Raw genomic sequence first — 27138 nt, 5'->3', positions numbered from 1 at the left:
GGCGGGCTACAGTCCATGCGGTTGCAAAGTCGGACATGACTGAGCAACTTTCACTTTCACTTTCCATGTGCTTAAAGTTAGTGTAAAATATAATATATATATATATTTTTTTTTCTCAGTCATGTGTATGCCATGTCAGAAGGTTTTGTATTCATCACAAACTGTCTTCAAATACAATAAATATCTCTGTAGGAGGGAGGTTGTGAAATTCTGGAGACAATATAAGCTAATTTCTTAGCAGCTTGTTTGTATTTGTTTCTTAATGGGTAATTCCTCACTTTTGATAAAAGAAAATAATCCAGTATTTTGAGGTTTATTTAATTACTATATTCCTCCACCCATCCCCCATTTTATCATTTATTTTTGTGTGAGTTGAACACCGAATTTGCTGATGGCCCTTCTTCCTGGAGGATAGGCTCTCTTTCAGAATGTGCTCTTTAAGGTGTGGAGTCATGGTTGTTTAGAAGACCTTAATCGATGTGTATATTATATACTTTTGAATTTTTGTACCTTCTCCTAAAGGGAGAAAAGCAATAAAAATGAACTTTTTCCATTTCTTTCTTCTAACAGAGTAGAAGTAGTGAAAGTCTCTCAGTCGTGTCCAGCTCTTTGCGACTCCATGGACTCTACAGTCCATGGAATTCTCCAGGCCAGAATGCTGGAGTGGGTAGCCTTTCCCTCCCCCATGGGATCTTCCCAACCCAGGGATCAAACCCAGGTCTCCCACATTGCAAGAAGATTCTTTACCAGCTGAGCCACAAGGCAAACCCAGGAATATTGGAGAGGGTAGCCTGTCCCTTCTTCAGGGGAATTTCCAGACCCAGGAATCGAACCAGGGTCTCCTGCATTGCAGGTGGATTTTTACCAACTGAGCTATGAGGGAAGCTCATAACAGAGTAGAAAACGATTGGTTATTAATGAGGTTTGATGACCGTCCAGTTCTGTTCATCTGTAACATGTGGCCCTTCTGTAGCCACACATTACTAATTGGTGTCCATAAGTATTCTTTTCTTTGAAAAAAAATTTTTTTATTCAGATGTGAAAGGAGGATCAATAAAATCTTACTATTCATTTCTTTAATTTTTTAACTTTAATATAAAATTGAAGGAAGCAGTCATATGTAAAAGCGTTGAAGATGATGAACAAGTTTTCAAATCATCCAAGGCCTCATCAGACTCCTACTTCTGTCCTTTGTGGATGCTGAGACCTGGGATGTTCTGAACCATATAAAAGCAGAAGGTTTCATTTACAGTCTCTGAATATCCATAAACAAGATCCTCTGATACTAACTCATGAGATGTCATATGTGTTTCAGATGATTTCAGTAGAAAGGGTGATTGAATACACAGACCTTGTGAAAGAAGCATCCTGGGAACTCGAGTATCGTCCACCACCATCCTGGCCCGACATGGGAATGATTTCCTTTTTCAATGTGAACTTCAGGCATAAGTCGGACGGGCCTCTGGTATTGAGGAATATAAATACAGACTTTTACGAAGGAGAAAAGGTTAGTTTAAGCCATTTGCCTTTTTAAAATCCAGCTAAAGGTTTAGCACCACATCTGCTCTTGGCTTCTTTGTCAGTGTCAGGGGGACTCTGTCCTAACGGCTGCAGATTAGATCAGTGACATTGTAGGGGAAGCTTTCTTGGAAACTGACCATGGAATGGGGATCCCAGGAAATTTTTTCCCTGTGTTGTGAGCTCCCTCATGATGGTTGACGGGCCCTGGGATCCAGGGCTCCATCTTAACGTGACTCAGGACACTAGATGTGACACCTGATTATTCATACAAAGTCTGGGACGTCAGCCTTGTCTTCCTGCCCCTAGCTCTCCAATGTCTCATTCCTTGCCATCTTTGCTTGTTTGTATTTCTGAGATCTCCTCCTCCTCCCACGGTGCCCTCTGGTTGCAGCCTCCTCCTCTGTCCCTTGGCCCTTCCTGTAGCCTTGTCCTCCACTCACCCACACTGAGCTGCCAGCCCCCTGCCCTCCCCCCACAGACTGATGCTTTCTTAGCCCAGATCTGATCCTTACTGGGCTGGGTGAGCTGCTGCTAGAACCGTAGCATAGCTTCAGGTCTACTCCAGCAGGGGCCGTGGGGTGAGCGTGTGTCCACCAGAGAAGAGCCTCGATAATGACCCAGTCAGCAGTGAGGAATCATGGTGTAAGATGGAGGCAAGGTCTAAAGACTGACTCGAAGTCAAAAGCACATTGATGTGAGCAGAGAAGATCCGCGTGGGAGACGGCAGAGAGGCTTGTCACCCGGACCTGTCAGCATCCATGTCTGCTGGTGATGTTCCTTCCACACTCAGTTTGAGGCCCTCAGGTGGGATCAGGACAGAACCTTGAAGAAGAGACTGAACCGAAACACACAAGGTGGTAGGAAGCTCTTCCCCACCTCCCTCTGCAGCCAGTATGTCTGACACAGTCACACCCCCCTGCACTCGGGTTGTGTGTAGGTTCTCCCAAAGCACTACATCCTCCCTGTTCCCAGTGCACACGCTGCCCCTCAACCTCAGAGACCCAGGCCCTGTCATCTGGATGGGGAAAATCCCCTTATTTTCTGAGTCAACTCTAATGCATCTTTTTGACCCTGAGATCTTCCTTAGTGTCTGATATATTCTTTTAAGATACTGTTTATGATACATCTATGTTTGTAGCAGCGAAAAGTTGGAAGGAACTAAATCCTTACAATGAAGTATTATTTGGCCTTAAAAAGGAAGAAAATTCTGACCTGTGGATAAACCTTGATGACATCTTGCTAAATGAAATAAGCCAGACACAAAAGGAATGAGTACTCTGATTTCACTTATGTGAGGTCCTGAGAGTAGTCAAATTCAAGAAAACGGGAAATGGGATAGTGGTCTCCAGGGACTGGGGAGGGGAAATGGGGAGTTGTTTGTTTAATGGGTAGGAATTTCAGTTTTACGAGGCAGAAAAAAAATTCTCAAGTTTGGTTGCACAGCAATGTGAATGTACTGAACACTGAACTGTCCACTTAAAAATGGTTAAATAGTTAAATTTTATGTCATGTGAATTTTATCATAATGAAAATAAGAGAGAGCACCTGTGGCATGCTTTGCAACTTGGAATCTGTATCTCATAGTACCTTGAGGCTTTTTAAAATCAGGGAGCATCTTGTTTTCATATTTGTTCCTGCTGCTGCTGCTGCGTCACTTCAGTCGTGTCCGACTCTGTGTGACCCCATAGACGGAAGCCCACCAGGCTCCCCCATCCCTGGGATTCTCCAGGCAAGAACACTGGAGTGGGTTGCCATTTCCTTCTCCAATGTGTGAAAGTGAAAAGTGAAAGGGAAGCCGCTCAGTCGTGTCCGACCCTTAGCGACCCCACGGACTGCAGCCTACCAGGCTGCTCCATCCATGGGATTTTCTAGGCAAGAATACTGGAGTGGCTTGCCACTGAATTACATTTACAACAGAAAGTCTGACAGACACATTGTCTGAGAGTAAGTAAACATCACATACAGTGCTCTGAGGGACAAGACTGTATCAAGAGCTGTGATTAATATTTTCCTCACACAGCAGTTCACCTTCCTGACCTACAATGGAACTGGAAATAATGAGGAACAGCTTTTGCCCTGTGACTAACTGAAGCTGCTCCCTGGGTAACATTAAGTTGAATATTCTTTTATGTTGCAAGGGTTTCATTCATTAAATTATAGCTATTGTCCACTAGAAGGGTCTGTGGGGTGGTAAGAGTTTTAAAGAGCAGTTCTTTCAGTTATTTACAGAGTTGTTCTGTGTGTGTGTGTTGGTTTTTGCTTCCTCACACCTGTGTAATTCACTCACCCTCACAACCAGCAGTCCCTCAGGATCCTCTCTGTGCCCTGCAAGCCACTCCAGTACTCTTGCCTAGAAAATCCCATGGATGGAGGAGCCTGGTAGGCTGCGGTCTGTGGGGTCGCTAAGGGTCAGACACGACTGAGTGACTTCACTTTCACTTTTCACTTTCACACATTGGAGAAGGAAATGGCAACCCACTCCAGTGTTCTTGCCTGGAGAATCCCAGGGACCAGGGAGCCTGGTGGGCTTCCGTCTGTGGGGTCACACAGAGTCGGACACGACTGAAGTGACTTAGCAGCAGCAGCAGCACTTGTCTTAAATTTTCCCCAAAGCGTAAAATATGAATTATCTAAGAAACTCTGTAGTACAACTTAGGATCACAACAGATTCTTAGTCTTCCTTCTTAAAAGCTGTAAATCATAGGATCATTGAGATTCTAAAATTTTTGAGGGAAAAGTCAATTTGGAGACTGACTTAATAACTCCAGTAGCTTGACTTTTGATCTGTGCCTTGGTCCACTCATTATCACTGTTAGCTTCATTTCTGTGTTTGGAGATGATACCCAGGCAGTGTGTTCATGAATTGATTTCACTCCGCCTGTGTACATCCCAGGTTCCCTCTCTTGCTCACCTGTCCCAGCTGCCATCACTCCGGGACACCCCTTTGGTGTTGGATTTGATTTGGAGAGGCTGTTGGTGGGGGTGGGGAGCTGGGGTCAGGTGACATGGGAGTGAGCCAGCCCAGCAGAAGTGGGGCTTTATTCTCTTCCCCTCATTTTCTCTTCTGTCCCAATCCTAGAAGTTAGAGTCCATAGGAAAGTATAGTAGGTACTATGCAGGATTTTAATTCACAGAAGAAATGGCAAGTGAAAATAAGGAACTGGCACTTCCCTGGTGGTGCAGTGGAGAATTCACCTGCCAATGCAGCAGACACTGGTTCAATCCCTGGTCTGGGAAGATTCCACATGCTGCAGAGCAACTAAACCCTGCACCACAACCTCTGAGCCTACGTGCCACAACTACTGAAGTCTTTGCTCAGCAACAATAGAAGCCACCTCAGTGAGAAGCCTGTCCACTGCAGGAGTAGCCCCCACTCACGGCAGATAGAGACAACTCATACAAAGCAATCAGGACCCAGTGCAGCCAAACATGAAAAAGATCAACATGAGTTAAGTAGCACCCTAGACTTCCTGGCTAGAGTCTGAACATGGGCTGGATTTTTCATAGATTATTTTGTTGTTGATTTGGTTATTTTAGAGAGTCCTGAGCAATAAAATATTTTCCAGCTCTCGAGGTAGATTGATTTTGCTTTGCTTTGGCTCACAGCTGTTATTTGGATGATACGTTTTTACAGATGCTTAGTAGACCATGCTGTAATGTGTAAAAATATTAGTTTCCTACATTTTTTTCCTTTTTTTACATAATATTTTCTTAAAAACCACTCTCCTCACTCCCAGATTATCCCCTTCTCCTGCCAACTCCCTAATTCCCTGTGACTCAGACTGTGGTGCCAGGGCCAGCAGCACCTGCCTCTCCTGGAGCTTCTTAGAAATGCAGAGTCTTAGGCTCCCCAGACCTCTTGACTCAGCTTCATATCTGAACATGACCTCTTCCTTTCTCTCCCATGGGCAGTTTTTGATGAGTGATAACCTGTGATTCCCAAGACATGTCCTTTGACAGTTTGAAATTTAACTCAAGAATTCCAAAATCTCTGTTGCGACTGAGCAAGAGGCTCTAGAATGTCCTGTGGCCCTAGATTTACTTACTTTTATGCACTATAAGTTGCACTTTTACATTATAATCTAATTCTATGTGATTCCACTGCATTTCTTTGCATCTTTCCAGTGGAGTCTGTCTTCATTACAGGCAGTTTTCATCTTGGTGTTTGTCCTTCCCCACACCAGCCTCCTGCGGGGACTGGAGGGACTTCCCACAGACTCAGCCCTGCCTGGACCTGGAGTCAGAGACAGCCCCGTGCCTCAGAGTATGCGTGGCTGTTTCACCACCTGATGGGATCAACAATGACTCTTGCTGCCCCGAGTGGGGCACGATGTCTGTTTAGCCTGTTCCCCAGGCACCATGTGTCCCACTTAGATGCAGGTTTCTGTCTCATTCCAGCTGTGGGTGCCACTTCTTTCTACTGACAATTGGTCTACCTGCTCTCAGGTACCTTCTTTGCTCTCACTCACCACAAATATGCCTGTGTCCACGTCATGCTTTAACACTCTGACCATAAGATCTCTATGTTAGGCCTGTTCCTTTAACTGCAACTGCACCTCTTCCCACTTTCTCTGTTCTAGCTGCACAAAGGGACATCATAATGTTTCAGGCCATCCAGGGGATAAGGAGGTCCATCGGCAGATGGAAAAGAGGCCAACAGATGTGGATTTGAGTCCCATCCTGCTACTTATGGGCTCTGATATTCAGACAGACTAATTCATCTAAGCCTCAATCTTTTCTTATGCAAAATGGAAGTGAAAGGATGTAACCTGTAGGCTGATGAACAATTTAAGATAAGACATGTAAAGCACCCAGAGTAAATGCTTGGACAAAAATGGTCATCGTTTTCATAGAGTGTAAAATGACCGTAACCACTTACGCTGTGGAAGGTGGTGTCTGTCCCATGAGAATGAGGTGTTGGCAATTTGAAGTTGTATTTGTGTCTATAGGATCCATCTGCTATGTCTGTCTCTGATTTATCTTATATCTAAATAATATTGTAATAGATTTCTCATAAATTTCTCTGGCTTGAGTTAAAAATCTCAGCTCCCAGTGGAAGTTTCTTTGTCTCAGGGCACCACAGGTAATACAAATAAGAAAAAGTCAAATCCAATACAGATCCTGATATCAATATATACAGTCTAGTTGAAGAAACAAAAAAACGGCTGTATTAGCTTTGTAAGCTAGAACAAGGTCACCATTTTTATAAATGTTTATAAAAAATGACATAACATCTGTTAGAGTTGGAACAAGCCATCATTAGGGGACAGGGAGAGCATTTCCAAGGAATTAGACTTGTGAGACAGACTTAGTGATGTGTGGTTAGGGTTTCAGCAGGTGGAAATGCACGTGAAAGGCATTCCAGGAGGTGAGACCAGCATAAGCAAAAGCATGATGCCCTGAACCAGTGAATGAAGACCTGGACACCTGCAAAGCATTCAGGAAAATGAACTACCGAGTGTGTAAGACACGTTTTTACATTCACCCTCACCACTACCCGGTGATGCCAAGGAAGCTGACTCGTGTACTTGAAGGAGGAGAGGTTAGGGAGGACAGTTGGGAAAGTGATTCCACTTCTTGGAATCAAATTGATGTCGATTAAAACAAAGCTACAACACCTGGATTTATGAACGTGCAGAGAAATGGGTGGGAGCAGAAAATGGTATCATACTTCTGGAGGGTAGGTTAGCAGCTTAACAGCTTCCTCTGAAAATGTTCCTACTTTGTTGTTGTTCAGTCACCTAGTCGTGTCCGACTCTTCACGACTCCGTGGACTGACACACAACAGGCCTCCCTGTCCCTCACCATCTCCTGCAGTTTGCCCAAGTTCGTGCTCATTGTATCTGTGATGCCATCCAGCCATCTCATCCTCTGTCATCCCCTTCTCCTCCTGCTTTCAATCTTTCCCAGCATCAGGCTCTTTTCCAATGAGTTGACTCTCTGTGTCAGGTGGCCAAAGTATTGGAGCTTCAGCATCAATCCTTCCAATGAATATTCAGGCCTGATTTCCTTTAGGATGGACTGGTTTGATCTCCTTGCTGTCCAACGAATTCATACTTGCTGCTCAAGGGGTTTATATTTGACTCTCAGGAAATTCCACATCTGAGAATTTATGGGAAGAAAATGATTCAGGTTGTTTGCAAAGATTTAGCTTCAGGGATATTTAAGACAGAGTTATTTATAATAGCTAACTGTTTGATGCTGCCTAAGTATCCAGTCCATTATAAAGGAGATCAATGAACACCAATCCTGGGTGTTTGGAAGGACTGATGCTAAAGCTGAAACTCCAATACTTTGGCCACCTCATGCGACGAGTTGACTCACTGGAAAAGACTCTGATGCTGGGAAAGGTTGGGGGCAGAAGGAGACGGGGACGACAGAGAATGAGATGGCTGGATGGCATCACCGACTCTGTGAACATGAGTTTGAGTGAACTCCGGGAGTTGGTGATGGACAGGGAGGCCTGGTGTGCTGTGATTCATGGGGTCGTGGAGAGTCGGACACGACTGAACTGAACTAACTGACTGAAGTATCCAGCACTAGAGGATTTGTTAAATAAATGATCACATGTACTATAATATTAGGCAACCATTAAAGTAAATTTTTATGAAATATGAAATGAAAGCACATATAACAGTATGTTCACATTAATCCCATTGTGTTTAAATATGTGAACTTGTCTCTTTAAGAACACATACCAAAAAAAAAAAAATACAACAACAGCAACAACAAAAAGAACACATATAGAAGCCTAGAAAGTAAAAACATCCTTTTAAGAATTTTTTTCAGAGTGCTAGAGTATAGCTAGTATTTATCTACTTTTCAAATTCATTTGCGTTGATTATGATTAAGGAAAGGGTTTATTTTGTTTTTTAAGCACTATGAGCCTAGGAAAGAAGTAGTGAGAGTCAAGTGGGGAAGATGGGTGAAGGGGTTGTTTTGTGTGGGGTGTTGGGTGTTGATTATGTTGAGTTTGATGTGTGAAGAGAGATCCAGGAACAAGTGTCTAATAAATTGTATCAACATCAGAGACCAACTTGGTTGGAAAAACAGAAAGGGGCCATTGCAAAGTAAATAACAGATTTTCTTCAAGTGTCTTTATAATTGTATTTCTTTCTTTATTTATTTTTGGCTGTGCGAGGTCTTTGTTGCTACTCAGGCTTTTCTTTCGTTTCTGCGCATGGGCTTCTCACTGTGGTGTCTTCGCTCGTTAGCAGCATGGGGTGTAGGATGTGAGCACTTCAATAGTTGTAGCACGTAGGCTCAGTAGTTGTGGCTCCCAGGTTGTAGAGCACGGGCTTGATAGTGGTGGTGCATTGGCTTAGTTGCTCTGCAGCATGTGGGATTCTCCAGGACTAGGGACTGAACCCATATCTCCTGCATTGGCAGGCAGTTTCTTTACCACTAAGCCTCCAAGGAAGCCCCCAAGTGTCTTTAGATAGAAGAAGGTACGCTTACTGATACTGGTGACACTCTCTACGGGCAATTGGTAAAACCCTTTGGTTACCCAGAAAAGACATTTAGACTATAGTTTTGATTACTGAACTCTAGGAATAATCAGAGTCAGGTTTTCTTTGAGTTGCCCTTTTCTCTTTGGGGGGCCTGGGGCCATGCAGCATGTGAGATCTTAGTTCCCTGACCTGGGATCGAATCCACACCTCCAGCAGTGAAAGCACAGAATCTTAACACCTGGAATGCCAGGGAAGTCCTCTGGTTTTTTAGTTCTCTTCACTGGAGTTTGGAACTCACAGTCCTGTGGTCATGAGCAGTCCTCGGTGCCCCTACATATCTCAGTCCATTTATCCAAAGTTTACGGATGTTCCTGTTTGCACAGATGGATCAGTTTTGGTGGAGCTGATAACATGGGAACATACACACATTCTCACAGATCAGTTCTCATCTGTGTCCTGATGTGTGTTGATTTATGTATAAGAACACTCAGAAATATAGGCCCACCTGTTTTACTGTGCTTTGCAGATAATGCTTTTTTAAAAATGGACATTTCTGGCAATGCTGTGTCAGGCAAGTACATTGGCACCATTTTTCCTATAGCATTTGCTCACTTCATGTCTCTGTCACATTTTGATAATTCTTGCAATATTTCAAGCCATTTCATTATTATTATATTTGTTATCCTGATCTGTGATCAATGGTTTTTAGTGTTACTACCCTATAAATGCTTAGATGGTTAGCATTCTTTTAATAATAAAGTATTGGAAATTAAGGTATGCTAGCATCTGAATGCAGAGTTCCAAAGAATAGCAAGGAGAGATAAGAAAGCCTTCCTCAGTGATCAATGCAAAGAAATAGAGGAAAACAACAGAATAGGAAAAACAAGAGACCTCTTCAAGAAAATTAGAGATTCCAAGGGAACTTTTCATGCAAAGATGGGCTCGATAAAGGACAGAAATGGTATGGAACTAACAGAAGCAGAAGATATTAAGAAGAGGTGGCAGGAATACACAGAAGAACTGTACAAAAAAGATCTTCACGACCAAGATAGTCACGATAATGTGATCACTGACCTAGAGCCAGACATCTTGGAATGTGAAGTCAAGTGGGCCTTAGAAAGCATCACTACGAACAAAGCTAGTGGAGGTGATGGAATTCCAGTTGAGCTATTTCAAGTCTTGAAAGATGATGCTGTGAAAGTGCTGCACTCAATATGCCAGCAGATTTGGAACACTCAGCAGTGGCCACAGGACTGGAAGAGGTCAGTCTTCATTCCAATCCCAAAGAAAGGCAATGCGAAAGAATGCTCAAACTACCGCACAATTGCACTCATCTCACACGCTAGTAAAGTCATGCTCAAAATTCTCCAAGCCAGGCTTCAGCAGTATGTAAACCGTGAACTCCCAGATGTTCAAGCAGGTTTTAGAAAAGGCAGAGGCACCAGAGATCAAATTGCCAACATCCGCTGGATCATGGAGAAAGCAAGAGAGTTTCAGAAAAACATCTATTTCTGCTTCATTGACTATGCCAAAGCCTTTGACTGTGTGGATCACAATAAACTGTGGAACATTCTGAAAGAGATGGGAATCCCAGACCACCTGACCTGCCTCTTGAGAAACCTGTATGCAGGTCAGGAAGCAACAGTTAGAACCGGTCATGGAACAACAGACTGGTTCCAAATAGGAAAAGGTGTACGTCAAGGTTGTATATTGTCACCTTGCTTATTTAACTTATATGCAGAGTACATCATGAGGAACGCTGGGCTGGAAGAAGCACAAGCTGGAATCAAGATTGCTGGGAGAAATATCAATAACCTCAGATATGCAGATGACACTACCCTTATGGCAGAAAGTGAAGAGGAACTCAAAAGCCTCTTGATGAAAGTGAAAGAGGAGAGTGAAAAGGCTGGCTTGAAGCTCAACATTCAGAAAACAAAGATCATGGCATCTGGTCCCATCACTTCATGGGAAATAGATGGAAAAACAGTGGAAACAGTGTCAGACTTTGTTTTTTTGGGCTCCAAAATCACTGCAGATGCTGATTGCAGCCATGAAATTAAAAGACACTTGCTCCTTGGAAGGAAAGTTATGACCAACCTTGATAGTATATTAAAAAGCAGAGACATTACTTTGCCGACCAAGGTCCATCTAGTCAAGGCAATGGTTTTTCCCGTGGTCATGTATGGATGTGAGAGTTGGACTGTGAAGAAAGCTGATCGCCGAAGAATCGATGCTTTTGAACTGTGGTGTTGGAGAAGACTCTTGAGAGTCCCTTATACTGCAAGGAGATCCAACCAGTCCATTCTAAAGGAGATCAATCCTGGATGTTCATTGGAGGGACTGATGCTAAAGCTGAAACTTCAATACTTTGGCCACCTCATGAGACGAGTTGACTCACTGGAAAAGACTCTGATGCTGGGAAAGGTTGGGGGCGGGAGGAGAAGGGGACGACGGAGAATGAGATGGCTGGATGGCATCACCGACTCTGTAGACATGAGTTTGAGTGTACTCCGGGAGTTGGTGATGGACAGGGAGGCCTGGCGTCCTGTGATTCATGGGGTCGCGGAGAGTCGGACACGACTGAGCGACTGAACTGAACTGAACTGACTGTGATTGCAGCCATGAAATTAAAAGACGCTTGCTCCTTGGAAGGAAAGTTATGACCAACCTTGATAGTATATTAAAAAGCAGAGACATTACTTTGCCAACCAAGGTCCGTCTAGTCAAGGCAATGGTTTTTCCCGTGGTCATGTATGGATGTGAGAGTTGGACTGTGAAGAAGGCTGATCGCCGAAGAATCGATGCTTTTGAACTGTGGTGCTGGAGAAGACTCTTGAGAGTCCCTTATACTACAAGGAGATCCAACCAGTGCATTCTAGAGGAGATCAATCCTGGATGTTCATTGGAGGGACTGATGCTAAAGCTGAAACTGCAATACTTTGGCCACCTCATGCGATGAGTTGACTCACTGGAAAAGACTCTGATGCTGGGAAAGGTTGGGGGTGGAAGGAGACGGGGACGACTGAGAATGAGATGGCTGGATGGCATCACCGACTCTGTGGACATGAGTTTGAGTGAACTCCGGGAGTTGGTGATGGATAGGGAGGCCTGGCGTGCTGTGATTCATGGGGTCGCAGAGAGTCGGACACAACTGAGCGACTGAACTGAACTGACTGTCATTCATTAGATTACAATACAGTATAAATATAACTTTTATTTGCACAGAGAAACAAAACATTCATATAATTTATTTTGATATTCAAAATATCTTTGAGGCCTGCATGAACACAGAATGCATGAACCACATGTACACATACTATGACCTGCCTGTATGCAGAGAATGGCCCATCTGTATTATATAAATTAGGGTTTAACATAAAGTACAAAATGTCCTGAGAAGCCTATGCAGATCAAGAAGCAACAGTTAGAACCAGACGTGGAGCAATGGACTAGTTCAAAATTGGGAAAGGAGTACCTCAAGGCTGTATATCGCTACCCTGCTTATTCAACTTACATGCAGAGTACAGTATGCGAAATCCTGGGCTGGATGAAGCACAAGCTGGAATCAAGACTGCCAGGAGAAATATCAGTAACCTCAGATAAGCAGATGATACCACCTAAATGGCAGAAAGCAAAGAAGAACTAAAGAGCCTCTTGATGAAGGTGAAGAGGAGAGTGAAAAAGCTGGCTTAAAACTCAATATGCAAAAAACTAAGATCACAGCATCTGGTTCCATCACTTCATGTCAAATAGATGGGGAAACAATGGAAAGAGTGACAGACTTTATTTTCTTAGGCCCTGAAAGTCACTGTGGATGGTGACTGCAGCCATGAAATTAGAAGATGCTTGTTCCTTGGAAGAAAAGCTATGATAAACCTAGACAGCATTACTGGTTGGGGCATAGGCCTGGATTACTGTAATATTGAATGCTTTGCCTTGGAAACGAACAGAAATCATCCTGTCATTTTTAAGATTGCATCCAAGTACTGCATTTCGGACTCTTTTGTTGACCATGATGGCTACTCCATTTCTTCTAAGGGATTCCTGCCCACAGTAGTAGATATAATGGTCATCCGAGTTAAATTCACCCATTCCAGTCCATTTTAATTCACTGATTCCTAGAATGTCGACGTTCACTCTTGCCATCTCCTGTTTGACCACTTCCAATTTGCCTTGATTCATGGACCTAACATTCCAGGTTCCTATGCAATATTGCTCTTTACAGCACCGGACCTTGTTTCTATCATTGGTCACATCCACAACCCCAACCAGTAATGCTGAAGAAGCCGAAGTTAACCGGTTCTATGAAGACCTACAAGACCTTTTAGAACTAATACCCAAAAAAGATGTCCTTTTCATTCTAGGGGACTGGAATGCAAAAGTAGGAAGTCAAGAAACACCTGGAGTAACTGGCAAATTTGGCCTTGGAGCACGGAATGAAGCAGGGCAAAGGCTAATAGAGTTTTGTCAAGAGAATGCACTGGTCATAGCAAACACCCTCTTCCAACAACACAAGAGAAGACTCTACACATGGACATCACCAGATGGTCAACACCGAAATCAGATTGATTATATTCTTTGCAACCAAAGATGGAGAAGCTGTATACAGTTAGCGAAAACAAGACCAGGAGCTGACTGTGGCTCAGATCATGAACTCCTTATTGCGAAGTTCAGACTTAAATTGAAGAAAGTAGGGAAAACCACTAGACCATTCAGATATGACCTCAATCAAATCCCTTATGATTATGCAGTGGAAGTGAGAAATAGATTTAAGGGACTAGATCTGATTGATAGAGTGCCTGATGAACTCTGGACGGAGGTTCGTGACATTGTACAGGAGACAGGGACCAAGACCATCCCCATGGAAAAGAAATGCAAAAGAGCGAAATGGCTGTCTGAGGGGGCCTTACAAATAGCTGTAAAAAGAAGAGAGGCGAAAAGCAAAGGAGAAAAGGAAAGATATAAGCATCTGAATGCAGAGTTCCAAAGAATAGCAAGGAGAGATAAGAAAGCCTTCCTCAGTGATCAATGCAAAGAAATAGAGGAAAACAACAGAATAGGAAAAACAAGAGACCTCTTCAAGAAAATTAGAGATTCCAAGGGAACTTTTCATGCAAAGATGGGCTCGATAAAGGACAGAAATGGTATGGACCTAACAGAAGCAGAAGATATTAAGAAGAGGTGGCAGGAATACACAGAAGAACTGTACAAAAAAGATCTTCACGACCAAGATAGTCACGATAATGTGATCACTGACCTAGAGCCAGACATCTTGGAATGTGAAGTCAAGTGGGCCTTAGAAAGCATCACTACGAACAAAGCTAGTGGTGGTGATGGAATTCCAGTTGAGCTATTTCAAGTCTTGAAAGATGATGCTGTGAAAGTGCTGCACTCAATATGCCAGCAGATTTGGAAAACTCAGCAGTGGCCACAGGACTGGAAGAGGTCAGTCTTCATTCCAATCCCAAAGAAAGGCAATGCCAAAGAATGCTCAAACTACCGCACAATTGCACTCATCTCACACGCTAGTAAAGTCATGCTCAAAATTCTCCAAGCCAGGCTTCAGCAGTATGTAAACCGTGAACTCCCAGATGTTCAAGCAGGTTTTAGAAAAGGCAGAGGCACCAGAGATCAAATTGCCAACATCCGCTGGATCATGGAGAAAGCAAGAGAGTTTCAGAAAAACATCTATTTCTGCTTCATTGACTATGCCAAAGCCTTTGACTGTGTGGATCACAATAAACTGTGGAACATTCTGAAAGAGATGGGAATCCCAGACCACCTGACCTGCCTCTTGAGAAACCTGTATGCAGGTCAGGAAGCAACAGTTAGAACCGGTCATGGAACAACAGACTGGTTCCAAATAGGAAAAGGAGTGCGTCAAGGTTGTATATTGTCACCTTGCTTATTTAACTTATATGCAGAGTACATCATGAGGAACGCTGGGCTGGAAGAAGCACAAGCTGGAATCAAGATTGCTGGGAGAAATATCAATAACCTCAGATATGCAGATGACACTACCCTTATGGCAGAAAGTGAAGAGGAACTCAAAAGCCTCTTGATGAAAGTGAAAGAGGAGAGTGAAAAGGTTGGCTTGAAGCTCAACATTCAGAAAACAAAGATCATGGCATCTGATCCCATCACTTCATGGGAAATAGATGGAAAAACAGTGGAAACAGTGTCAGACTTTGTTTTTTTGGGCTCCAAAATCACTGCAGATGCTGATTGCAGCCATGAAATTAAAAGACGCTTGCTCCTTGGAAGGAAAGTTATGACCAACCTTGATAGTATATTAAAAAGCAGAGACATTACTTTGCCGACCAAGGTCCGTCTAGTCAAGGCAATGGTTTTTCCTGTGGTCATGTATGGATGTGAGAGTTGGACTGTGAAGAAAGCTGATCGCCGAAGAATCGATGCTTTTGAACTGTGGTGTTGGAGAAGACTCTTGAGAGTCCCTTATACTGCAAGGAGATCCAACCAGTCCATTCTAAAGGAGATCAATCCTGGATGTTCATTGGAGGGACTGATGCTAAAGCTGAAACTCCAATACTTTGGCCACCTCATGAGACGAGTTGACTCACTGGAAAAGACTCTGATGCTGGGAAAGGTTGGGGGAGGGAGGAGAAGGGGACGACGGAGAATGAGATGGCTGGATGGCATCACCGACTCTGTGGACATGAGTTTGAGTGTACTCCGGGAGTTGGTGATGGACAGGGAGGCCTGGCGTGCTGTGATTCATGGGGTCGCGGAGAGTCGGACACGACTGAGTGACTGAACTGAACTGAACTGAACTGAAACCTAGACAGCATATTAAAAAGCAGAGATATTGCTTTTCCAACAAAGTTTCATATAGTTAAAGCTATGGTTTTTCCAGTAGTCATGTATGGATGTAAGTGTTGGGTCGTAAAGAAGGCTGGGCACTGAAGAATTGATACTTTTGAACTGGGGTACTGGAGAAGACTCTTGAGAGTCCCTTGAACAGCAAGGAGATCAAGCCAGTCAATCCCAAAGGCAGTTAGTCCTGAATATCCATTGGAAGAACTGATGCTGAAGCTCCAATACTTTGGCCACCTGACACGAAGATCCAACTCATTGGAAAAGACCCTGATGCTGGGAAAGACTGAAGGCAGGAGGAGAAAGGGATGACAGAGGATGAGACGGTTGGCTGGCATCACTGATTCAATGGACGTGAGTTTGAACAAACTCAAGGAGATAGTGAAGGACAAGGAAACCTGGCATGCTACAGTCCATGGGGTTGCAAAGAGTTGGACACTACTGAACAATAACAAAATGTCTTATAGTCATTATAAGATAATAAGATTTATAAGATAATAAAATTAGCTGAACCCAATTTTCTTATGTTTAATCTCTATAAAGATAAATTCTTTTTTGAAATGCCATGATTGATTTGACAAAGATGTGAAACTCCAGAGGTTCAAATCAGAAAACATGAAAAGTTCTAAGCATTCTGATCATATTGCTCAGAAAGATTTAGTTGTTCTTTTTTTAAAGCCATGAGTTTTAAAATTTAACTGATTTACAAATGATCTAAGCGTATCTTACACTCTCATCAATTCCAGATTTTACATAGAGATGAAATCATCTCTTGGAAAGCTTCCATCAGAGAATTTGCAGGTGGGCTTCCCAGGTGGCTCAGACGGTAGAGAATCTGCCTGCAAGGCAGGAGACCTGGGTTACATCCCTGGGTAAGGAAGATTCCCTGGAGTATGAATCAGCAACCCGCTCTAGTATTTTTGCCTGGACAATTCCATGGACATAGAAGCCTGGCAGTCTACAGTCCATGGGGCTGCTAAGAGTTGGACATGACGGATCATATAATGCTTTCTTTCACTTTAAAATTTATTGGTTAAAAAAAGGCCAATTTCTGCATATATATTTGAATGTGGTTTTATTCCCTGCCAGCATTTTACCTAGGAAAAGGAAATGGCAACCCACCCTAGTATTCTTGCCAGGAGAATCCAATGGACAGAGGAGCCTGGCAGGCTACAGTCCATGGGTTGCAATAGTCAGACACGACTTAGGGCCTAAACCACCAGCCACCAGCATTTTACCTACATAGTATTGATTCTTTTTTTTTTCCTGAGATTTTCCCAAAGTGTTTTATTTATTTATTTATTTCACTTTCAGTACAGCATTTATCCCCCCTCCCTTTTTGTTTTTTTGGAGGCTAATTACTTTATTGTATTGGTTTTGTCACATATTGACATGAATCTGCCCTGGGTGTACATGTGTTCCCCATCTTGAACCCCCCTCCCACCTCCCTCCCCATCCCATCCCATTGACCTAGCAATCACACTCCTGGGCATACACACGAAGGAAACCAGAAATGAAAGAGACACATGTACTCTAATGTTCATCGCAGCACTGTTTATAATAGCCAGGACATGGAAGCAACCTAGATGTCCATCTGCAGATGAATGGATGAGAAAGCTTTGGTACATATACACAATGGAGTATTACTCAGCCATTAAAAAGAATACATTTGTATCAGTTCTAATGAGGTGGATGAAACTGGAGCCTATTATACAGAGTGAAGTAAGCCAGAAAGAAAAACACCAATACAGTATACTAACACATATATATGGAATTTAGAAAGATGATACGATAACCCTGTATATGAGACAGCAAAAGAGACACAGATGTATAGAACAGTCTTTTGGACTCTGTGGGAGAGGGCAAGGGTGGGATGATCTGGGAGAATGGCTTTGAAAAACGTATATTATCATATGTGAAACGAATCGCCAGTCCAGGTTCGATGCATTACAGGATGCTCGGGGCTGGTGTACTGGGATGTATTGATTCCTTAATCTTACTGTTAGTGCATTTAATTTCTCTCTGCTTTGCTTTTAATAAATAGACTGACATTTCACATGTGTTTTTCCAAGGTTCAGTTTTAAGTATGCCTTTTAATAAAATGCCTTTTGAACTGCTCCAGTGAAAGGTCCTATGTAAATAGCAAACGTTCGTGTTGTTGTTGATCTCATTATGTACATTTTGTCTACTGGCCTCTGTCTCTCAAGACTGAGACCTGCATTTTATATTTGAAGATGTTTCCTTTCAAGATAGAATATAATTAAGATATTTAATATCAGGAGGTGATTTCATTTTTCTGCCAATGAATAATTCCTCTTAAATAAATAACGTATCCCTGAGAAAGTGAGTACTTGTTTGTGTATAATACTTCTGACTTGACTTGTTGATATCTCTGTAAAATTACCCATATAATTCTCAAGGTCAAGTTACCCAGGGAGTAGGAATAAAACTAATTTAAAACTGACTTCTTATGGAGCACTTAGGAGACTGCTGGGTTTTCACTGCAGTCAGGTTATTTGTTTTAAGTCATCTTCTTACTTTATTTACAAATGTTAGTTACATACACACACACCCACACATATACACCACATCAGATCAGATCAGATCAGTCGCTCAGTCGTGTCCGACTCTCCGCGACCCCATGAATCACAGCACGCCAGGCCTCCCTGTCCATCACCAACTCCCGGAGTACACTCAAACTCATGTCCACAGAGTCGGTGATGCCATCCAGCCATCTCATTCTCCGTCGTCCCCTTCTCCTTCCGCCCCCAACCTTTCCCAGCATCAGAGTCTTTTACAGTGAGTCAACTCGTCGCATGAGGTGGCCAAAGTATTTCAGTTTCAGCTTTAGCATCAGTCCCTCCAATGAACATCCAGGATTGATCTCCTTTAGAATGGACTGGTTGGATCTCCTTGCAGTATAAGGGACTCTCAAGAGTCTTCTCCAACACCACAGTTCAAAAGCATCGATTCTTCGGTGATCAGCCTTCTTCACAGTCCAACTCTCACATCCATACATGACCACTGGAAAAACCATAGCCTTGACTAGACGGACCTTGGTTGGCAAAGTAATGTCTCTGCTTTTTAATATACTATCAAGGTTGGTCATAACTTTCCTTCCAAGGAGCAAGCGTCTTTTAATTTCATGGCTGCAATCAGCATCCGCAGTGATTTTGGAGCCAAAAAAAATAAAGTCTGACACTGTTTCCACTGTTTTTCCATCTATTTCCCATAAAGTGATGGGACCAGATGCCATGATCTTTATTTTCTGAATGTTGAGCTTCAAGCCAACCTTTTCACTCTCCTCTTTCACTTTCATCAAGAGGCTTTTGAGTTCCTCTTCACTTTCTGCCATAAGGGTAGTGTCATCTGCATATCTGAGGTTATTGATATTTCTCCCGGCAATCTTGATTCCAGCTTGTGCTTCTTCCAGCCCAGCGTTCCTCATGATGTACTCTGCATATAAGTTAAATAAGCAGGGTGACAATATACAACCTTGACGTACACCGTTTCCTATTTGGAACCAGTCTGTTGTTCCATGTCCAGTGTCTTCCCCTTTAACATACCACGTAATGGATACTATGTGATAATTATAGAAAACAAACAATTTTCCACATATTAAGCATTTAATCAGGGAAATCTGAATAGTCATGAAAGTCAGTATAGTTTGTATTGTGTATTCTTGGAATGATGGTGGTCTCATTCAGGGACATTTGTAAATTTCTGTCATTTTTTGTCGCCACAATTTTGGGGGTTGCATCTGGTATCTAGTGGGTTCATGGCTACTGTTAATCATCCTACAATATACAGGACAGGCCCCCGACCCTCAAAAATAAATTATCTGGTCCAAAATGTCAGCAGGGCCTTGCCTGAGAAACTTATAGTCTATTCTTTACCTATAATAGAACTTTTAAAATTCATCTTCAACAGTCAGGGTTCTCCTGGGTTTTGTGCATCCTCTTAATTCTTCATCCCCCTGGGTCTCTTTACAGCTTGGCATCGTGGGAAGAACAGGAGCTGGAAAAAGTTCCCTCATTGCTGCCCTTTTTAGATTGTCAGAACCTGAAGGTAGCATTTATATTGATGACATCTCGACAAGACGTATTGGACTACATGATTTAAGGAAGAAAATGTCAGTTGCACTTCAGGTATGCATAGCAGAGCATTCTCACATGTTCTTTTCATAAGGCGTCTAAGGTTTAAGTGGTTTTAAGTTGATTGGTCTTTTCATGTTAAGTGAATGAGTTGATCCTTTTTTTCCCAATAGAGCATACATTTAGCAGCAGGTATGTTCAACAGACACTTTCATCGGATACCAGGTTTTGTTTTTGTTTTGTTCATTTGTTAGTTTTGTGTGCATGTGATTTAATAACTCACTGAGATAGAATTCTGGACTCAGACTTCCTCAGTTTTCACAGTGTTAACCACTGATAATCACATAATTTTGAGAACAGAAGGATAAATTATTTGTTTAGTGCTGGAGAGGTTCCTATATATATTCCTAAATTTATAATAAACATGAATTTTATTAATAAGTGTCTTACTGATATAATTTAGCTGTGGGAAATGAGGACATCTTTTAAAAGTGAATATCTCCTTGGAGAACTTTCTGTGAAATTGTGGGGCTTTGAGGATTATAGGATATATAGATGCTTTGGGGAGACTTTGAAAATTTAGCCATTAATGAATAACTTTCACCAGGGAGGCAATAGAGCATAGTGAGGAAGAGCAGGGGACTCTGAATTCTGTCTGTGTGTACCTTGGTTTTCTCTGTCTTACAAGGGTGATAACAGTATCACCCCCTCAACCTGTTGTGAGGACAAAATAAGTCAGTGAGTGTAAAGTGCTTCATGTAGACCCAGATGTGCCTGCTGTGACGGTGGAGTGCTGAGGTGGGCTCTGATTCTGTTCTCTTTTCTCTTCTTTGTAAAGTAGTATAACTTTCAGGGAAAGTTTGGAGACTGGATTGTGTGCACGGGTACACACTCCTGTCACTCCTTGTGGTTAATTCACTCAACATAATTCTGTGATATTTATTGATAAATTACTATCCTCCAGGTATATAGCCATGGAGAAGGCAATGGCACACCACTCCAGTATTCTTTCCTGGAAACTCCCATGGATGGAGGAGCCTGGTAGGCTGCAGTCCATGGGGTCGCTAAGAGTTGGACACGACTGAGCAAGTTCCCTTTCACTTTTCACCTTCATGCATTGGAGAAGGAAATGGCAACCCACTCCAGTGTTCTTGCCTGGAGAATCCCAGGGACGGGGGAGCCTGGTGGGCTGCCGTCTGTGGGGTCGCACAGAGTCAGACACGACTGAAGCGACTCAGCAGCAGCAGCAGCAGGCGTATAGCCAAGGGCAACCTCGTCCCTGTGTCTTCATCTATCATCCTGCCCTCTGCTTTGACAGACTTGCTTATTAAAGAAAAAGTGAGTTTTTTATTTATATACTTAGTAATCATTTGCCCATCAGAGGAAGCTCAGAAAAATAGCCTCTTGAGATGAGAAACAGAGAGGAGGCGAGACAGAATGAGCCAGGAAAATGTGCTTCTTGGAATGTGGGTGTAATGTGTCCTGAAATCCCTGTTTATTAGGAAGCATGTACAACGTGGCACCCAAAGGAAGGCAAATGTGGACTTGGGTACAGCTGTTGCTACCTACCCGTGACCTCGAAAATACCTGGAATTAATCTAAGTACACATGGACATCACCAGATGGTCAACACCGATATCAGATTGATTCTATTCTTTGCAGCCAAAGATGAAGAAGCTGTATACAGTTAGCAAAATCAAGACCAGGAGCTGACTGTGGCTCAGATCATGAACTCCTTATTGCCAAATTAAGACTTAAATTGAAGAAAGTAGGGAAAACCACTAGACCATTCAGATATGACCTAAATCAAATCCCTTATGATTATACAGTGGAAGTGAGAAATAGATTTAAGGGACTAGATCTGATAGATAGAGTACCTGATGAACTATGGACGGAGGTTCGTGACATTGTACAGGAGACAGGGACCAAGACGATCCCCATGGAAAAGAAATGCAAAAAAGCAAAATGGCTGTCTGGGGAGGCCTTACAAATAGCTGTGAAAAGAAGAGAAGTGAAAAGCAAAGGAGAAAAGGAAAGATATAAGCATCTGAATGCAGAGTTCCAAAGAATATCAAGGAGAGATAAGAAAGCCTTCCTCAGCGATCAATGCAAAGAAATAGAGGGAAACAACAGAATAGGAAAAATAAGAGATCTCTTCAAGAAAATGAGAGATTCCAAGGGAACTTTTCATGCAAAGATGGGCTTGATAAAGGACAGAAATGGTATAGACCTAACAGAAGCAGAAGATATTAAGAAGAGGTAACAAGAATACACAGAAGAACTGTACAAAAAAGATCTTCACAACCAAGATAGTCATGATAACATGATCACTGACCTAGAGCCAGACATCTTGGAATGTGAAGTCAAGTGGGCCTTAGAAAGCATCACAATGAACAAAGCTAGTGGAGGTAATGGAATTCCAGTTGAGCTATTTCAAATCCTGAAAGATGATGCTGTGAAAGTGCTGCACTCAATATGCCAGCAGATTTGCAAAACTCAACAGTGGCCACAGGACTGGAAAAGGTCAGTATTCATTCCAATCCCAAAGAAAGGCAATGCCAAAGAATACTCAAACTACCGCACTATTGCACTCATCTCACACGCTAGTAAAGTCATGCTCAAAATTCTCCAAGCCAGGCTTCAGCAATATGTGAACCGTGAACTCCCAGATGTTCAAGCAGGTTTTAGAAAAGGCAGAGGCACCAGAGATCAAATTGCCAACATCCACTGAATCATGGAAAAAGCAAGAGAGTTCTAGAAAAACATCTATTTCTGCTTCATTGACTATGCCAAAGCCCTTGACTGTGTGGATGCCAATACACTTTGGAAAATTCTGAAAGAGATGGGAATACCAGACCACCTGACCTGCCTCTTGAGAAACCTGTATGCAGATCAGGAAGCAACAGTTAGAACTGGACATGGAACAACAGACTGATTCCAAATAGGAAAAGGTGTACGTCAAGGTTGTATATTGTCACCTTGCTTATTTAACTTATATGCAGAGTACATCATGAGGAACGCTGGGCTGGAAGAAGCACAAGCTGGAATCAAGATTGCTGGGAGAAATATCAATAACCTCAGATATGCAGATGACACTACCCTTATGGCAGAAAGTGAAGAGGAACTCAAAAGCCTCTTGATGAAAGTGAAAGAGGAGAGTGAAAAGGTTGGCTTGAATCTCAACATTCAGAAAACAAAGATCATGGCATCTGATCCCATCACTTCATGGGAAATAGATGGGAAAACAGTGGAAACAGTGTCAGACTTTATTTTTTTTGGCTCCAAAATCACTGCAGATGCTGATTGCAGCCATGAAATTAAAAGACGCTTACTACTTGGAAGGAAAGTTATGACCAACCTTGATAGTATATTCAAAAGCAGAGATATTACTTTGCCAACCAAGGTCCATCTAGTCAAGGCTATGGTTTTTCCTGTGTTCATGTATGGATGTGAGAGTTGGACTGTGAAGAAAGCTGATCACCGAAGAATTGATGCTTTTGAACTGTGGTGCTGGAGAAGACCTTGAGAGTCCCTTGGACTGCTAGGAGATCCAACCCGTCCATTCTAAAGGAGATCAATCCTGGGTGTTCATTGGAAGGATTGATGCTAAAGCTGAAACTCCAGTATTTTGGCCACCTCCTGCGACGAGTTGACTCACTGGAAAAGACTCTAATGCTGGGAAGGATTGGGGGCGGGAGAAGAAGGGGATGACAGAGAATGAGATGGCTGGATGGCATCACCGACTCGATGGACGTGAGTTTGAGTGAACTCCGGGAGTTGGTGATGGACAGGGAGGCCTGGTGTGCTGTGATTCATGGGGTCGCAAAGAGTCAGATATGACTGAGCGACTGAACTGAACTGAACTGAATCTAAGTAATTTTAAAACCAAGATATTCTTTTCAGACTCTAGTGAAATGCCACCTCACACCCCTTAAGATGTCTGCTATCAAAGAAAAGAGAGAGTAAAAAAGAAAATGATAAGTATTGGCAAGGATGTAGCGAAATTAGAATCCTTGTTCATTGCTGATAGGAATGAAAAATAGTGCAGTTACTATGAAAATCAACTTGCTGGTTGCTCTGAAAAGTTAGTGATGAAATTATCATCAGTTCAGTTCAGTTCAGTCACTCAGTCATGTCCAACTCTTTGCAACCCCATGAATCACAGCAGACCAGGCCTCCCTGTCCATCACCAACTCCCAGAGTCTACCCAGACTCATGTCCATAGAGTCGGTGATGCCATCCAACCATCTCATCCTCTGTCATCCCCTTCTCCTCCTGCCCCCAATCCCTCCCAGCATCAGGGTCTTTTCTAATGAGTCAACACTTTGCATGAGGTGGCCAAAGTATTGGAGTTTCAGCTTCAGCATCAGTCCTTCCAATGAACACTCAGGACTGATCTCCTTTAGGATGAACTGGTTGGATCTCCTTGCATTCCAAAGGACTCTCAAGAGTCTTCTCCAACACCACAGTTCAAAAGCATCAATTCTTCAGCAATCAGCTTTCTTCACAGTCCAACTCTCACATCCATACATGACCACTGGAAAAACCATAGTCTATGACCTAGCAATTCTACGTTAGAGTGTAAACCCAAAAGAATTGGAAGGAAGGTCTTGAAGAGATACTGGAACATGCTTGTTAGAGCAGCATTATTCTCAACAGCAAAAAGGTGGAGGTGCCCAAGGGTCCATTGACAGATGAATCAACAAACAAAATGTGAAGCCTATACATACAGTAGAATAGTCAGTCAGTTCAGTTCAGTCGCTCAGTCGTGTCCGACTCTCCGCGACCCCATGAATCACAGCACGCCAGGCCTCCCTGTCCATCACCAACTCCCGGAGTTCACTCAAACTCATGTCTACAGAGTCGATGATGCCATCCAGCCATCTCATTCTCGGTCATCCCCTTCTCCTCCCGCCCCCAACCTTTCCTAGCATCAGAGTCTTTTCCAGTGAGTCAACTCGTCGCATGAGGTGGCCAAAGTATTGAAGTTTCAGCTTTAGCATCAGTCCTTCCAATGAACACCCAGGATCGATCTCCCTTAGAATGGACTGGTTGGATCTCTTTGCGGTACAAGGGACTCTCAAGAGTCTTCTCCATCAGCATCAATTCTTCGGCGATCAGCTTTCTTCACAATATTACTCAGCCTTAATAAAGAAGAAAATTCTGACACAAGCTACAGCACAGATGAACCTTGAAAAAATTAAGCTAAGTGAAATAAGTCATTTACAAAGGACAAATACTGTATGATTCTACAAATAGTTATCGTAGAATAGCAAATTCATAGATATAGTATGTAGAATGGTGGGTGCCAGGAGTGGCCAGGAGAGGGGAATTGTTGTTTATGGGTATAGAGTTTCAGTTCTTTAAGATGAAAGGAGATCTGTGACTGGGTGGCTATGGCTGTACAACAATGTGACTGTATTTAACATCACTGAACTGTGCACTTAAAGTGGTTAATTAGCAAATTTTATGTATATTTTATCACAGTTAAAAAAATTTTTTTCAAAGTTATCCCTTTCAGGAAAAATGGGAAGAACTTTTTAGTATATCAGTTCAGTTCAGTCACTCAGTCATGTCCGACTCTTTGTGACCCCATGAATCACAGCATGCCAGGCCTCCCTGTCCATCACCAACTTCCGGAGTTCACTCAAACTCATGTCCATCAAGTCGGTGATGCCATCCAGCCATCTCATTCTCTATCGTCTCCTTCTCCTCCCGCCCCCAATCCCTCCCAGCATCAGAGTCTTTTCCAGTGAGTCAACTGTTCAAATGAGGTGGCCAAAGTAATGGAGTTTCAGCTTTAGCATCAGTCCCTCCAATGAACACCCAGGACTGATCTCCTTTAGAATGGACTGGTTGATTCTCCTTGCAGTCCAAGGGACTCTCAAGAGTCTTCTCCAGCACCACAGTTCAAAAGCATCAATTCTTTGGCGATCAGCTTTCTTCACAGTCCAACTCTCACATCGATACATGACCACGGGAAAAACCATAGCCTTGACTAGATGGACCTTGGTTGGCAAAGTAATGTCTCTACTTTTTAATGTGCTATCTAGGTTGGTCTTAACTTTCCTTCCAAGGAGTAAGCATCTTTTAATTTCATGGCTGCAATCAGCATCCACAGTGATTTTGGAGCCCAGAAAAATAAAGTCAGCCACTGTTTCCCCATCTATTTCCCATGAAGTGATGGGGCCAGATACCATGATCTTCGTTTTCTGAATGTTGAGCTTCAAGCCAACCTTTTCACTCTCCTCTTTCACTTTCATCAAGAGGCTTTTGAGTTCCTCTTCACTTTCTGCCATAAGGGTGGTATCATCTGCATATCTGAGGTTATTGGTATTTCTCCCAGCACATTTAGTCCCCATATTTAAAGATTTCCTCTGGTTATTAGATTTATAACTTATGGTTACATTATAAAATAAATGAGCTTAGATTCCCAATTTTATGTTTTGATGGTACTCATCTTGGAAATGGCCATGTGAGATTAGTTAGTAGAAATAAAGGGCATGTCTGTAAAGTCCTTTCATATCCTTGAATGCAATGCTTTAGAAACATGCCCTGCATTATTTTTAATGCTTCTTAATAGGAAAAAGTTGCATGCTTGTATACATAAAATAACTCTGTAAGTAAATAACATTGGATGATTCTTAGCTCTGCCAATAATATTTGGAAACACATCTGAGCAAAGACTAAACACACGTTGACATAAGCATGTTTTGGTTCTGTTCTGTTGGTTTCCATCCTTCCTTGGAGCATGTTCTAGGTACACACTCCAGACAGCAAGCTTACAAAACAGTGCTAAGCTTTGTATCCATGTAGATTCCACTTTATATGCCTTTGTCTCCAAGGTGCAGTGTTGGTTGATTAAAGAGAAAGAATCCGGAGAAAACTTGCCATGTGTAAAGATTCCCAGGAAGTCATTCAGGAGGCAGACAGGGCTAGAATGTTTGAGTGCAGATAAGTGTCAGTGTGACCCACAGTTTATTCCTGCTCTGCCTCATTTACTGTGGGGCCTTGATGATGTCACTTGGCTGCCAAGCTTCAACATCCTCGTCCTTAAACCCGGTCTGGAAATCATTGACCCACAGATTTGCGGTGAAGATGTAACAGTGAGATAATGTTTGTGCCCATGTCTCATTCTTAGGAATGCTCAGTCATCAGGAGCTGTTATTATTCTTAAGAATCAGGGCACTGGCCTTTTGGGTATTATTTCTACTTAAGTAGAAAGAGTAACACCTTCT

At 42.7% G+C, this 27138-nt stretch overlaps 1 protein-coding gene across 1 annotated transcript in view; it reads left to right on the top strand.

The window, feature by feature from the left end:
* Positions 1-27138, top strand: part of LOC148775809 (ATP-binding cassette sub-family C member 4-like) — a 139788-nt gene that overhangs the window by 83456 nt on the left and 29194 nt on the right. The window contains exons 25-26 of the mRNA XM_088842845.1: positions 1316-1507; positions 19799-19954. Of these exons, the coding sequence (XP_088698971.1) occupies positions 1316-1507; positions 19799-19954 (348 nt within the window). The remainder of the gene's footprint in view (positions 1-1315; positions 1508-19798; positions 19955-27138) is intronic.

This window comes from Moschus berezovskii, chromosome 13, assembly GCF_049115385.1.
Source record: "Moschus berezovskii isolate FMDL1 chromosome 13, NW_MosBer_1.0, whole genome shotgun sequence".
NCBI classification, from domain to species: Eukaryota; Metazoa; Chordata; class Mammalia; order Artiodactyla; family Moschidae; genus Moschus; species Moschus berezovskii.
The sequence above is the reverse complement of the archived record's forward strand: the minus strand, read 5'-3'. Positions and strand labels throughout refer to the sequence as shown.